The sequence below is a fragment of the Cynara cardunculus genome, assembly GCF_001531365.2.
Source record: "Cynara cardunculus var. scolymus isolate 2C chromosome LG 8, CcrdV1, whole genome shotgun sequence".
NCBI classification, from domain to species: domain Eukaryota; kingdom Viridiplantae; phylum Streptophyta; class Magnoliopsida; order Asterales; family Asteraceae; genus Cynara; species Cynara cardunculus.
In genome coordinates, this window is record NC_037535.1 from 16,552,040 (window position 1) to 16,568,325 (window position 16,286).

General features: G+C 34.5%; 1 protein-coding gene and 1 pseudogene across 4 annotated transcripts in view; both read left to right on the forward strand.

Annotated features, from left to right (window-relative positions):
- LOC112516672 (sucrose nonfermenting 4-like protein) overlaps positions 1-4,572 on the forward strand; it is an 11,094-nt gene extending 6,522 nt beyond the window's left edge. For all 4 annotated transcript variants that reach the window (XM_025123857.1, XM_025123856.1, XM_025123858.1 and 1 more), the window contains 6 exons: positions 1,326-1,461; positions 1,529-1,702; positions 2,884-2,947; positions 3,062-3,131; positions 3,972-4,089; positions 4,280-4,572. In XM_025123857.1, coding sequence (XP_024979625.1) covers positions 1,326-1,461; positions 1,529-1,702; positions 2,884-2,947; positions 3,062-3,131; positions 3,972-4,089; positions 4,280-4,371 — 654 coding nt within the window. In that variant the 3' untranslated portion in view covers positions 4,372-4,572. The remainder of the gene's footprint in view (positions 1-1,325; positions 1,462-1,528; positions 1,703-2,883; positions 2,948-3,061; positions 3,132-3,971; positions 4,090-4,279) is intronic.
- A 5,637-nt stretch (positions 4,573-10,209) lies between these two features.
- LOC112517227 lies at positions 10,210-10,935 on the forward strand (annotated as a pseudogene).
- The last annotated feature ends 5,351 nt before the right edge of the window (positions 10,936-16,286 follow it).

The window sequence follows — 16,286 nt, forward strand, 5'->3', positions numbered from 1 at the left end:
AAAAAAAACCTTCCATCCTCTCACCCAGCCAGCCCTCATCACTGGTCCCCTCCCTTCCTATCTCTGCAGCCAGCCCTGGTGACTGCCCCCTCCCTGTCCACAACCCACTCTGAGGCCCATGATCCCTCCTATCTGTTCTTCCAGTCTCTTGCCGCCCCTTCCAAAGTCTCCACTTCCTCTTTGCTGTGTGCCCCTATATTTCTTAAAACTAAACTTATGACAGAAGTTTGGGATGGCTCAGATGGTCTAAGTTGCCGGTTTCTTGTTTGAATGGTCGGGGGTTCAGATCCTGTTAGCAAATTTCCAGTTTTTCACCTTTCAATTTTTGGTTTCTATACCTTTTGTGAAAAAATCAAAAAGAAGCAGCAAGGAGAGGGGCGAACCCATGACCTTCTCTTGCAAAGGCAAGCAAGCAACCAACTAATCTACCATGAGTTTGTGAAAAATTTCTAGCACCCTTATGGTCATATGGTGCCACTGCTGGAAAAAAAATTCCAGGTCCTCCTCTGCTCTTCTCCTCCCCTTCCCAAAACACCATCTCCATCTCCAGAACTTTAATTAAATTATTTTTGTCCGAATTTGAAGATTTGAAAATTAAGAAACTTGAATTTTGAAGATCTAATGGAAAAATTAAAATTAGACTGATGTGTATATTTTGGTTTCTTATTTCTAGGTTTTGTTTGGTGGTGATGGGAAGAAGATGATGGGGGGAAAGGAGGGCTTGGGTTGGGTCATTGTGGTGATGGTGGAATTGGAGGATGGGTGGGGTGTTTTACCATATTTTGTTATTTATTTATTTATTTTCCATAAACAAGTAGGCAGCCATGTCAGTTTTTAGCGACTGGATGTGTCATATGGTATTCCTGTTGTACACAAACATTTCGGCATGATATGTAAGTACCATGTCAATGGAATATTTAGTTGGTCAATATTGTACCTGATGTCTGTCAAATTGGCTAATCATATTGTTCGTAAAATGGGCAGTCACTATAATATGGTCGTCTTCCTGGTAATCAGCCCAAAATGTTATTCTCCCTTTATAGGTTTCGAGTGCTGATATGTGTTGTTCTGAGTGTACCATCCGAGTAATTACTGTTCTTTCTGATGCTTAGCTTATTTACAGTGGTGCTTTGGCGAAGTACGACCTCATGATTAGATTAGGATGTTAGGAGGAGCCTCCCCTGAACAGTGACTTCATATTTTGTAAAAGATAACAAGTTTTTCAACTTAATCTGCATATGTGAAACCATGTTTTATGGTCATTAACTTGTGATCCTCTGATCGTTAGACTTGGCCTTACATAGCTAAACTTCTGTTTCATGCAGGCTGGGCCTCACGATTCGTTAAAAGATGTTGCTTTGAAACTGTTGCAAAACAAGGTTGCTACTGTTCCAGTTATATCATGGGATGGTTCAATACCCCAGCTGCTACATTTGGCTTCCCTAACCGGTGTTCTAAAATGTAAGCTTTTCTTCGAGATAGCGGTTCAATTCATATGATCTGTTACTAACAAAGCAACACATTCCAGGTATCTGCAGACATTTTAAACATTCACCTACCTCTTTGCCAATTCTTCAACAACCAATCTGTTCAATTCCTTTGGGCACATGGGTTCCCAAGATTGGGGAATCAAATGGACATCCGTTTGCCATGTTGAGAGCAAATGCTTCTCTTAGTGATGCCTTGTCTCTATTAGTTCAAGGTAACTTTCCTCCCACCCACCTCCATAACTTTTGTTGTAATGGGATGTCCAGAAATAACAATAACTCAAATTCCTCAATGCAACCAAGTACATAGTCGATATTGTTGTTACATACCCTTCCTTTCGTATCACGAATTCCTGGTATTCGATGTATTTCATCACGTGATCACAACATGTAGTTGGATTTCCTGTAGAATATATCGGTTTATCTGACCGGTTGCCTCTTGACCTACTATAAGGTTGTCTGAATCTTTAAGATTGGATATAAACTTGATGCTTCGATTTTCAAAATATGGTGAATTTACTTTATTACGAATCACAAAAGTTTCAGCCTTCTCTTCAAGAAAATCAACAATTCCACTATGTAGGATGACTTAAAAAATGTTCTTATCTTTCTTTATGCTTGTCCTGTTTCTTTTTTTCAAATTCTTTGAATGATGCAATGCTTAGATGAGGATGATGCTCCTTGTAGGGCCTGTCTGTTAACAGCTTAATGAGCTTAATAGGACTCATAGCTTATTCGGTCAGCTATAAATGGCTGTTTGGTAGTGGTTTAATGATCTAGAAAGTGGCTTATTCGATAAGCTTCTAGGGGGAGCTTTATGCAGAAATCCAAGGTTTTTCCAAACCTGCCTCTCCCAATCAAAAAACACGCTTCTTCCATCTATGAAAAAACCCTCCCAAACTATACAGACATTAATGTACACAGTTGGCTTTATACATACAGAACTTGATGGAAAACCAACCAAACAGCCCTGTAGTTTGATAAGAACGTTAGTTAAGAACCTACATGCATTTGTTATGGGAAAGATAAACAGAAGACCCTAATGAGACGTGGCAAGACAAACCCCACAGCTTTACCTTAATGAAAGTACATTGCCCTAAGCTCAATATGAACTTCAGTATTCAATTTTGTCTCTTTTTCCTTTTCATGGTAACGGTATGTTCTATCCCTCCGATCGTACCATTGTGTGGGATATACCGGGTTCGTTTGGTTTGGTTTTATTCAATTTCAGCTTTTCATGGAACAAGTAGTGTCTTGCATACCCCTCCCGGCATAACGGTTTCGACAATTTTCTTCGCAACATCATGTTAAAAACTTACATTTTTGCGATTCGATTCACAAGTGGAAGTATATCCAATAAGCTATTCATTTACAATTTGCTTATTTCGTGCTACAGCTGAAGTCAGTGCAGTGCCTATAGTGGATGATAATGACTCATTGTTGGACATATACTGCCGAAGGTAAATTTTGGCTTACCGCACTGGAATTGTTTGATATCTTACATGCATCCTTGCTATTCTTCATATAGTTTCTCTTAAAAATATATGGTTATTTTTGGCATTTTACATTGACAGTGACATCACTGCTTTGGCCAAAGACAGAGCATATGCCCAGATTCACCTTAATGAACTCAGCATTCATCAGGTAGGTAATAAGGTTCTGCATATGTTCTGATGTCATCAGATTCATGACTTGTAGCTCTATAGACCTAACTTATTATTCAATGCATTTTACTGAAGTATTTGACTATTTATCAACATAAAAAAACATTTTGATAATGAGAGAGCCCAAGGAAATGTAACAATTTTCATGGGACATCTCTAGTGAATGTTATAATATTTATAGTGATGGAGGGAGGATTGTTGAATTTTGTACTTATGGTGGATAAGGGAACCACATCTAAGCTTTTCACTTGTCATCTATGCACACAAACATGCACATACACATACACATACACATACACATACACACACAGGTGAGGTGTTGAGGTTTCTCAGCTGAGTATAAGAATGGGGGTTTATTTAGGAGAATAACCTTCGGACATTTTTTTATAAAATGCATGACCTTCTGACAAATATTGAGGCATTTTTGTGTTAGGAAGAGGCCTTTTTTTGTTCTAAAATATGTAAGAACGGCTCTTTCTAACACAAAAATGCCTCGGTATCTGTCAGAAGGTCAAACATTTAAAAGAATTTGTCCAAAGGTTATTCTCTCAAAATAAACCGTATAAAGGAAAAATTAAATGTACAGGGCCTACTGAAAAAGTCATTGTATGGAAACATACTCCATAGACATGCACATATGACATCTCAGTGAAAATTGGAGAGATTTTGTTCCATATTCCTAGGTCGATCCAATCTATAAGTTCACTGCATAATTTGTGGCTTGCTCCATTCTATAGTGCAGTTTTATATCATAGAAGCTTATGTATAGAAGCTTGTCTAAAATATCCTGATAGACATATATACGTGTATATACGTGCAGGCATTACAACTCACTCAAGAAGCAAGTGCAACATATGGATTTTTTAACGGACAAAGATGTCATATGTGTTTGAGATCTGATCCGCTGCATAAAGTTATGGATAGGCTCGCTATTCCTGGTAATTAATTTCAGCAACAAATTTTAGAATCCTCACTTGGGCAAGTTAAAAAACAGCAGATCTACTCTTTGTGGTAGAGGTCAAATCTGCATGTTTTTGAACCCCATCCCACCTCCTGGGCTCGTGTGGTTTGGTAACTCGTTGGTTCAGAACTTCATTTCCTGTAATCTTGTTGATGAACTACTTTCAGGAGTTAGGAGACTTGTTATAGTGGAAGCAGGAAGCAAGCGCGTAGAGGGCATCATTTCGTTAACTGATTTATTCAGGTTTTTGCTTGGATAGCCCGACAATCATTTTAGTCCTCATCATATCCACTAAAAGAAGTGAACGTTCTTGCGTATGCTGAGTCTTTGATTTTCGAGCTTTTGGCCCTGCAGTTTTCTTTTTTTCTTCATTTTATGGTATTAGCACAAAGAAATTTCTGTAAATTGAAGAGGATTCAATGTTTTTGCCATTAATGTAAGGCACCATTGTCAAGTGATCAACTTTGCTCCACCCGGTGATGCTTTGTGACTTTCTGCACCCCACCAAGGTGCACCGAAGCGATTGGTCAGGGTCGGCCCTGGACTCACCTGTCCAAGGACCAGGATCTGTTGTGATCTTGGACCAAATATAGCTTGATTGGTTACTAGGACCTCATATATATATCGTGAGACCAAGGGTTTTCTGTGAGACCCGTAAGACCAATTTATGTTCATTGATCAACTTTATAAGCTAATGATCTAATGGTCTAAAGTTGCACGGTGGTAATTTTGTGATTATTGAGAAGTCTCGCGGTGTTTATGAATGTTCAGATTGTCAGATTGTAGATCTAATACAAGGGTTGGTATCCCCCCCAGTCAAGAATTGGGGCCGTGTCTTAGTCCCAGTGTGGCTGATCATCCTAGAGAGTCGTCGCTTAGAGCTGTGCCAAGGTTTCAAATGAAAAGGATATAGGATTTTATCTGAACACAATTAACCGTAAGTTTCAAAAAAAATCTAATTCAAAACCCTCTGGTAAAATAAGAACAGCCCCCCCAAAGATTCATAGTGAATTTTGATGGGAGCTCCTTCCCAGCGTTTACCGTGGGCACGATAACGATGTCTTACTCCATAACTTTGAGGGAAGAAGAGAACATCCCGATTGGATTAAATGGGATGACAGTTTGAACGGCGGCCGTAACTATAACGGTCCTAAGGTAGCGAAATTCCTTGTCTCCTCTTCCTCTATCCCATAGGTACAGTGTTTGAATCGAATTCTATTTATAATCCCTTTTCTTTAGAGAGAATCCTCAGTAAGCAATTCTTACTTTAACTAAACAGTTACGAATTTGATTGGGAAGTCGGTCTTACGGCTCTCACGAAAAACCTTTGGTCTCACACGATCCCAAGTCTATATATATATATATATGGTCAACGGGGCAGCCTTGGTAACTGGTCTACCTTCAGGGTGCTTTTTGTACGCGAGACATGACAATACACAAATTTATTGTCCCATGTTTGGTATGATCTTAGCTAGGCCAGGACATAACCTGGTTTGGGTGTGATAGGTATGCAATTTTTTTTGCCCACAAAAATCACCGAGATAAATTTCAGTTGGTGATTATTGATGGATCATCAGAAAACAACAATGGTTTGGTAGAATCTAATTTTTTTTTAGAAAACATTAGATAGAATACCAACCGATCACAAAGAGGATACCTGAGTAACTTGTCACTGATTTGAATTACTCATTAGCAATTTAACTACCAACTTTAATGACGATCCACCCTTTAGGGTGTGTTTGGTATGCAGACTACATGGGACAGGACGGGACAAAAAAATAGTCCCATGTTTGGCATGCCATGGACAAAAAAAAACATGAGACAATGTGAGACTATTTTTAATTTTAGTAGGACAAATCTTGATATTTCTTGTTCCACCAAAAAAGGTGGAACAACATGGGACTAAAGTTAAAAGGACAATATTTTGATTGTTTTGTTGTCATTTTACAATCATTATATGATATAAAATAATATTGAACAATATTTAAGGGTAATATGGTCATTTTAATAGTTTTGTTCTGTCCTGTCCAATCCAAGTTGTACCAAACATAGGACATACAATTAGTCCTATCCTGCACCGTTCCGTCCTGTCTCATCCAGTCTGCGTACCAAACACTACCTTAACGACGGAGTTTCCAGGGAAAATCTGTAGGCAATAATAACCAAGGAACCTTGGCATGATTGAGCTTGTGATTATGCCATGTTTCTTATTTCAGAACTCGACTTGATAAAAGGATAATATAGTCAAAAGACCCAAGCATCGGTGGGTCTAGAATTTGTTTGACAACGGTATTACAAAATAATTATCATGATATAAAAAACTTATAATTAATCATAAAATTGTTAAATTGCACAAATTCTGTTTTTGGCTGTTCTGAGTCCATTAATTAAATATACGTTAAGTATTTGAGTCCTTGGTACACTAGTTTATTTTCAAAAAATTATCTCTTAGAACTCTTAAAATCAATCGATTGTTGGTGTATTTTTAGTTTTCCGCTTGGTGATCTACATGATCGGTTCAAGTTCAATATATTAACCTCAAATATAAACAAACTCACTCTAAAATATAAAGAATTAACCCCAAATATAAATAAACTAACCTACAGATCAGTTAGTTCATAATTAACAAAGAAAAACCTGAAGTCTAAAATTGACGGAAGTTAACTCTAAACAAATAACTTTAAAGTCTATAGAGAGAGTCAATTATACACAAAATAACACTAGATAGTTGGTTAACATGTTATTATGTAACACTATTTACGTTCATAATATACAAATTAACCTTAACCAAAAAGACGTTAATAAAAATTTGTATTCACGTTATATTAAGAAAATGTTTCATTTTATTATTCACGCTAAATTATATTAGAAAAATTCAAGAATAATCAACGATAAATATAGGGGAAAATGTATTAACGTTAAAATATGTGATTTTTTTATTTGTGTTAACAGTAAAAATATAATTAGTTTTAAGAATAATATGGAGGAGACTTTTATAACGATATAATTTGTAAAAAGAGAATACACATTTTTAATATATTTTAATTATTAATTAATTAAAATCTTTGAACGATAAAAACCCTAACTTATCCCAACCACCACCCTTGGAGTGTAATTTTATTCCTTAAATTTTCATACAGAAACTCTAAAAGTTTTAAAGTTTATAGTTTCATCCAAAAAAATCTTATGGTTTCATTTTAAAGACGTTAAACCTTTTTCTGAAATTATATTGACCGAAAAAATTTGTGATTTCACAGACAACTACACCTTGAAGGTTGGATCTGCCGGGACCCAAGTGGTCACCTAGCTCATAAAAATGATAACTGTAGAAAGGAGAATATAACGATATCAGAAACCTTGATATTCACTGTGAAAAGGGCAACAAATTCATGAATTTATGCATTTATATGCAATCAATTTTAGAGCTTATCAAACATTGGTCTTCAAGACACAAACCCTTGATAGATTTTCCAAAACTTGGACTGTGATCTTAACAGTTTCCTTTTTAGCCTTACTGGTGATCGATAGACAGTAATTAGAACCCATGACAAGTATTCCACCAAAAATATTGTCACTACAAAACAAATGACTTTTATCCAAAAAAAATCACTCACAGAAATTCCCGTCGGACGGATTACCAAGAAAATATCAATGGTTTCAGCAGAATCTAATGGTTTCAGCAGAATCTAATGTTTCAGCAAAATCTAATGTAATTTGTCATCGATATGAATTATCCACCAACTTTTGTGACGGTTTTGTGATGAATCACTCCTTTAGCGACGGATTTCTCATGAAAAATCCGTAGGTAAGGTCTCGTATTTGGTAGTGTGTCATATCAAGTCCTCCCAAATGATACCAAATAAATCTGCAAGCTTAAGATTGATTTCTGCATGTGTTTCTTTTAGAAGGATATTTTAGAAAGATATTCGGAAGATTTAACATTATATCCTACGATCTCTGTGAAAGTTAAGAGACATGAATTCTGTAAAACCAAACCAATCATTCATTGCCCGAATCTTGTAAAAGAAATTCTAGATTACTAGGGTTTCCAAAAGATATGAAATGATCACCTTCAACAGAATCCAAGATTCTCTATACTTCTATATTGCTATAAAATGTTCTCTACATATTTATTAGGGAGATATGGAAATCATCTATTAATTCTAGAGACTCCCAAGATTCCCAAATCCTTCCTTGGAAGAGGGTACTGCATGCTTCACAAAAGCTAAAAGCAAAATCAGTTGAGTACTCATTAAGAGATCAAGTATCTGTGTATCAAGAAACCTCAACATTCAGTGTGAAAACAGCTAAAATTTCATACAAGTTTATGCATTTTCAAAGCTTATCGAATTTCCATCTTCAGAAAACACAACCCTCGACAGAAGTGTCAAAATTTTGACTGCAACCCTAGTGGATTCCTTTTCTAATTTGCTTTGTTGCAGATCACCGAAAACTAGAACTAAAGGCAAGTATTTCATTAACAGACTGACAACATAATAACGTGTAATTACTAATACGGAAGGTTTCAAACGAAAATACCTTTATTTTAAGAAACGGGCCAAGTCGCATGCATACGACAAAGTCCCCTCACGTGTATTATCACATGTAACAATCATCTTCTCGTGTTCTCATAATCTGAAAATGTTCTTGTTTCAACCTCCAGCTTAATGCAAATGTTTTGATTTCTGCAGGTGCTGTTTAGCATTTCATCCTTTTTTAAAGTGTCTTTTATCTCTAAAAAGCTATTTAGAAGCATTTAACATTACTATTAAAAGGATAGAATCATTATTTCTATAGGTTTGCATAATTAACATAGTACATGATATTTTAATAGATAACATTCATTTATGGTTCTTTGGTCTTGTATAGTAGTAATAGTTTCACCAATCAGCTGCTGCTTATGTGCAACTAAAAGGTGGCTAGCAAGTGACCTGCTGACACATCGTTGAATACAATTAATATATTTGATAAAGCAATCTAATCTAAGATCATATCTTTATAACCTAATAAAAAATCTAGAAAAAGAATTCTTTGTTCCCAAATTGAGGGACAAAACCCTTAAGTAAGCCTGTGTTGGGGTTTCCTATATCCATTTCAAAACCTATGCATGAGTGCATATTTTATGTCCACATATTTTGTGAACTAGTATAAACAAAACCATTTAGAAGAGATTAGTTGGTTGGAATTTGAAGGATGGTGCACCTTTATTTTAGCTAGATCACACTAAAAACACCAAACAACTACATATATAACAGTTTAGTAGAGGCAAGCTAGATGACTGTTCTCAGCGATTGAGTTGTATATGTGTTTTGTTGTTTATATCAAGCTGGAGTGTCCCTAGAGAGGCTCTGTACGTTTGTTTTGGGAACTAAAATGGTCGATCCATCATCCTTATGCATTTCTAGAACTAAATAATCCTTGAAACATAACTAAAGTAATGGTAAATATACCGAAATCTAGTACTGATGTAAAGACAAAAGACGGTGCTTGAGGGAAATCTGCGCTCGGTTATAACCCATGAATAGAGTTTCCGAGTCTGCACTCTACAGGTAAAAGGAAATCAAGCGTAGTTAGCTAGCCATCTCTCGGAGACCCTTAAAGGCACTTGTGACAAGGGCAACAGAAGTATGATAAATAACAGCAAGTTTTCTTAGTTAGGAGACACAAGTACTATAGGGTAGTGGAAGAAATCTAGATGACATATAGCCTTGGATATGAGATAGTATATATATATATATATATATACACAAATTACGGAATGTGATTCGTTCGATGATTCATTTAGGTAGTGTTGTACTCTTTGTTTTTTTTGAGCATCTTTAGATTTATCACTAATACTGGTTTGGGGTAAAAACTAAATGTTGAAGTGAATATAGTTCTTTATTCCTCCTAGTTCTTGTTTCCCCTCTATTTTACCTTTCTACTAGAAAAATGCCTTCTTTTCAATTTTCTAATATCATCATGTTCATAGCACATCAGAAGATGTGGCCTACAAAGACCCCTCCAATACTTCATAGCATCAAAATACATATATATATATATATAGAGAGAGAGAGAGAGAGAGAGAGAGAGAGAAGAGAGAGAGAGATAGATATGTATTGTTATAGGTATACACACATACAACGACATATGTACATATAGATATACATGTGAAGTGAAATGTGTGTGTGTTTTAGAAGATCTTGACTTAATCTGGAGAAAGATATGGTAGATGAGCATGATAACTTGCTACCCATTGCAAATGTGGGCCGAATCATGAAACGGATCTTACCACCGACAGCCAAGATTTCTAAAGAAGCCAAGGAGACGATTCAAGAGTGTGCCTCAGAGTTCTTAAGTTTTGTGACCGGGGAGGCATCCGACAAGTGTCACAAGGAGAATCGTAAGACAGTAAATGGAGACGATATCTGTTGGGCTCTTGCATCTTTGGGATTTGATGACTCTTCGGAAGCCATAGTGAGGTACTTGAGTAAGTATAGGGAGTTCGAAAGGGAGAGAGCAGCTGCCTCCTCGTCAGCAACGTCCGTAGCACCTGCGAACCAAATTAAAGAAGAAAATGTTGATAAAGCTGCTGCAGGATCATCCAACAGCTGCGAGAGGAGATATCATTTCTAGTAATTAGACACAGAGTTCAGACGATGTATGATTAAAGGGTAAAGTTCTCATATAAAACCTCCATGAGCCTATGTAACCCCATAATCCTTTATCTAGATCTCCATTTTCTAATCTACAAGCTTCATTGTCCTTGAAAGGATGATCAATATCTATGAACAAATCCGTCTATGATCAGTAAGGTACGTGTATGTGCTACTCTCCAGCTAACTCAAAGGCACTCCAATACTCATGATCAAATATATGTGTTAATTGGTATCATGTAATTAGCTTCATCTGCTGGATCTTGAGACCACAAATGCATGGTGCTTTGGAACCTATGAAGAGAAGAATCAGCCCAAGCCAAAATTAAAAGGGTATTCGTTACGTTAACAAAACAAAACGGTGAACAATTGCAAGTCGGAAAACTAACTAGACTATAGCTAGTTGTTAGCTAAAAAAACTAGCTACCGGTTGAAAAGTAGTTGTTTACTAATCATATTTGGTGAAACTAATTGATAATCTAAGGGGCTGTTTACCAAACGCTTACTTGGTAAGTGTTTATTGGATAAATTTCCTCATCGGATGAACATGACAAGGGTCAAGAATCTTACCAGGTAAGAGCAATGAGAAGGATGGAGAGTCTTACCCGGTAAGTGAAGATGACGACTCTTATCCAGGTAAGTGCTTACCCGGTAAATTATTGCATTCAATACGTTTTGATGTACTAAAATCTTACGCAACAAAGTAAATTATAGTGTTGACTCTCATAGGTAAACGCTAAATGACAAGATAATCCGTATGTTGAAAACTTAATTGGAAAAATATAAGCTCCTTACCCTTGAAGTAGTTTTTCAACAAAGCTACCATATGGCTAGCTAATTGAACGGGAATTTTTACATAAACGTTAAAATAAAACTAATAAGTAATTTATATATATATATATATATATATATATAGGGTTCTCAAACATGAAGTATTTAATTAGTTAGATGAAAACAAGTTTGGTTGATAATAAGTTATCCAACCACTCATCTGAAAGTTGAAGCATGTACGTAGCCAAATGGCACACACAGATATAATTACAACCTATATTAATTTGTCAAGAAGGTTCAGCTAATTATAAGGAGCAACCTTCTTAGAAGGTGTTTGAAATTACTTATAAAAATAACTTATTCACTTATTTTGGTGTAGGTAATAAATATTTTTGAGTGTTTGGATAAACAACTTATATCGGTGCCAAACCGGTAACAAGAAGTTTTTGAAGAAGTTAAACCTTTCTGACTTATAATAAGTTGATAACTGCTTTTGTAGAAAAGCATAAGTTGTTTCAAATTAGCAATCCCAAACACCCCCTAAGTTGATCATCTAGCTACATCGGAGTCTCGGAAAAGTAAATCTTGCATCACAATTCACAACACTGCTAAAGTCGATATATATATATATATAAAAAAACTGGGGATTTTTTTACACTTGAAGATCCATAGCAAAATACCATGAAGGTTCAGATTTTTTTTACGTTCACAATGTTTTGCTGTGAAGTTTCAAGTATAAAAATGTGGTCTAAAACATGTTAGTCTCACGTAAACTCAACCCTATATATATGGGGCCATTCAAGGGAGGAGACCTAATCTCAATCACAAATCAATGGTTAAATTACGAAACTAATTAATAATTTTTGTAATTTGACTTAAAATTTTAATTAAAGGCATTTTAGGTATTTTAAAAATCTTTATAATTCTCTGTGCTCTCTCCGCACAAACTTTATTCCGGCAAACACATGGTGCACACTGTGATATCCTTCATAAAATAACGAAAAAACATAGTGTGATACACTTAGTAAACCAACATTACCTAATACATTGTGTTACACTCTGTAAAACAACAAAAGTACATTGTTATACACTTCGTGTAATAAGAAAAACATACTGTGATATACACTATGATACAGATCTTGTTGATGAATATAACTCTGATACCACTGTATTACACCGACTTTACATGTCCAACGAGATCTAGGCTATATCCAAAAACCTTACATCTTCGGCGTTACATCTTCGACGATATATGCGTTACATCTTCGGAAATATATGGGTTATGTCTTTGATCTGAAACGAGATATGTGCAAAAACCAGAAATCGGAACCGATCTTTTGTGCAAAAACCAAATCTGTGCGAATTTGAATAACCCAAACCGATTTGGGTTGTTCAACGGGGAGGGTCGGATGGTGAAGATGAGAGTTGAGGAGATGGTGGTGGTGGTTGGAGATGGGTAGAGAAAGGGTAGAGAATAAGAAGCACCAGTGGCCGGAGAAGGGCAGAGAAGGATGCGTCAAACGATGTTGGACAAAGGGGTCGGTGTAAAGTGTCGCACTGGAAAAGGAAGCACGTTTTGGCCAATGATGGGGAAAGAGGATAACAGGTGGTGATCTCGTCCACTTTAATATATACATATTTCAAAATTAAAATATTAAATTAATTAAAGTAAATTGAATACTCAACACAATTTACAAATTCACCCTTCTACTTATTATAAGAAATCATATTAATTATCCTAAATGATTGGTTCATGTTGGATCTCATGATTAATACAAACTAAATAGTTCTCATTTGATTAGGCCCTTATATATAGGGAGGTTCAAGGGAAAACCCATAAAAAATGAAAAACTGAGAAACACCCTGATAACTTTGGATGTTATACACAAATGCATACAAGTAATTGAAACTATTTTCTTTTGTCCCATATATATATATATATATATATATATATATAGAAAGATTCAAACAAGAACACCTTCATTTTACAAGAACACAAGAACACCATTTTACTATAGACAATCACATGTGATATTATTATTTCATCACATATGATACACATGTGATACTAAATCAGAGGCGACTTTTGACGCGATCTTAGTTGCGGCCAAGTCGTCCTCACACCACTAAGCCCCCTCATATGTATTATCACATGTGATAATGATGTTTTTGGTGTGATACTATAATCCATCAAGACCATCACATGTGACACTAAATCATAGACCCAAACGACCTTTGGCGTGGCCTAAGTCGCGAAACACGCCGTCCGCACACCACTAGGTTCCCTCACGTGTATTATCACACGTGATAAGAGTGTTATCGCATTCTCGTAAAATGGAAGTGTTCTCGTTTGAACCTCCACCTATATATATATATATATATATATATATATAGAGAGAGAGAGAGAGAGAGAGAGAGAGACTTGGGATCATGTGAGACCAAGGGTTTTTCATGAGACCCGTAAGACCAATTCTCAACCCTTGGATTTATATCTATAATCTGAACATTCATAATCATAAAATTGTCAAGAAACTTCTCAATAATCACAAAATTGCCACCATGCAACTTTAGACCATTAGCTTATAAAGTTGATCAATGAACATAAATTGGTCTTACGGGTCTCACGAAAAACCCTTGGTTTCACGTGAACCCAACCATATATATATATATATATATAAAGAGAGAGAGATGAGCGATCAAATGAAAACCGCCCTCATTTATATAAACCATATAAACCAATCTCATCCATCCATTTTCTTGATCAATGATCAAGATTAGTTTAGTTTATATTAGAAAGTTAAAAATAAAAAATAAAAAAAAATAATTTTAATTGGAAAAAGGGCAAAATTGTAAAACCGTCTATATCAATAAATCGAGTATAATCATTAGTTTTCTTAATCAACCCCATTTTGAATAATGAAACAATATTTTTAACTATTACATTTAATGAATGAAATGATTTCACCGTATTTTTTACGATACACAAATAAACGTCTTTCTAGAGAAGCCATCTGTCATTTTCATTTTCTCAGAAGATGAATCTGTTTCAACCTTATTATGAAATGGTTTCACTGTTTGCCTATTAGATGAGACATTTGCCATTTTCATGTTTGCGGTAGATGGATCCGTTTCAATCTAATTATAAAATGGTTTCACTGTTTGCTTATTACACAATATGTTCTTAAATTATGAAATGGTTTCACTATCGTTAAACAATTATGAAATGGTTTCAATGTTTGTTTATTATGCAACATGTTCTTAACAATTATGAAATGGTTTCACAATTTGATTATTACACAACATGTTCTTAATAAAATGAAACAATTTCATCAATTAGATAATGAAATTGATAATGAAATTGCTTCGCTTTTGACTGATTACGTAGATTTTTCCTAACAATTTGAAACGGCTTCACTTTCTTGATGAACCCATATTATCATGCACCCATTTCATCATGCATCCATGTCATTATGCACCCATTTCATCATGCACCAATTTCATAATCATTTTCATTTAGTCCATGCACCCATTTCAACATGCATGAAACTAGTTTCATAAATATTTTTTTCCTTCTATTACTGATTTCATGGATTTCTTAGCTTAATAAATTACGATTTTCAAGAATATTAGCAATAATAACCTAGACACAATATACCAAAATTTAATTTCTATTATTATAATTTAATTAAATATTTAAATGTTACCATTTATAAAATTTCCTTTATTATGTTACCTTAATTAATATTTATTAATAACTTTCATATTTAATAAAAAAACAAAGCAAATGACAAATATACTCTTAATGATTTAATTTAATTAAAATAAAAAGAAATTTTTCTATTGGTCGAAATTAGTTTACACGGTTTTTAAGAATTGCATGGTTTTCATTTGAACGTCTCTCTCTCTCTCTCTCTCTTTATATATATATATATATATATATATATATATATATATATAAGCGATCAAATACAAACCGCCCCAATTTATATAAACCTTATAAACTAATTACAACCAATCATATAAATCCATTTATTGTTTTTTTTAATTTATAAGAGTATTATGGTCATTTGAATTTACAATAGTTATGTTTTGTAATTATTTAATATTAGTAGATAAGTTTGGTAACAACATAATATTTATATAAATATGGATTATATATTGATTAGTACAATATTAGCAAAGATTTAATTGAGGTATCCATTAAATTTTTTGAAAAAAACTCGTCACATTTTAAAAAATGTAGAATAATTTTGTTTAAAAAAAATAGCCACTAATTTTCAATTAAACATGTTCAAAGTGTTCAATGAAACATGGTAATTTTCAATGAAATAGACTCAAACTGTCCAATGAAACATGGTTATATATGATTGCATCATGTTCATAATAGACGTAATGAAACAGGTTTATATTCATAGGTATGTATAACAGTTTGTAATGAAACAAGTTCAAATGTATAATAGCTATAATAAAACATGTTCGTAGGTCATATATGATCACATCAGGTTCATATGTATAACAACTATAATGAAACAGGTTCATATGTATAACAGCTGTAATGAAACAGGTTCATAGAACATGTTTTTCTCCGTTTTTCCCTTCCGTGTCTCCGATATGATTTCTCTTTTTTCTTGTATTTATTTACTTTACTTATTTAGTTTGTTTAAATCTTGGTCTTTCATAAAAAAATGAATGGATATGATTAAATTTGTATGGTTTGTATGAAATGAATGATTTGCAAAGTAAACCTCCCCCTCTCTCTATATATATA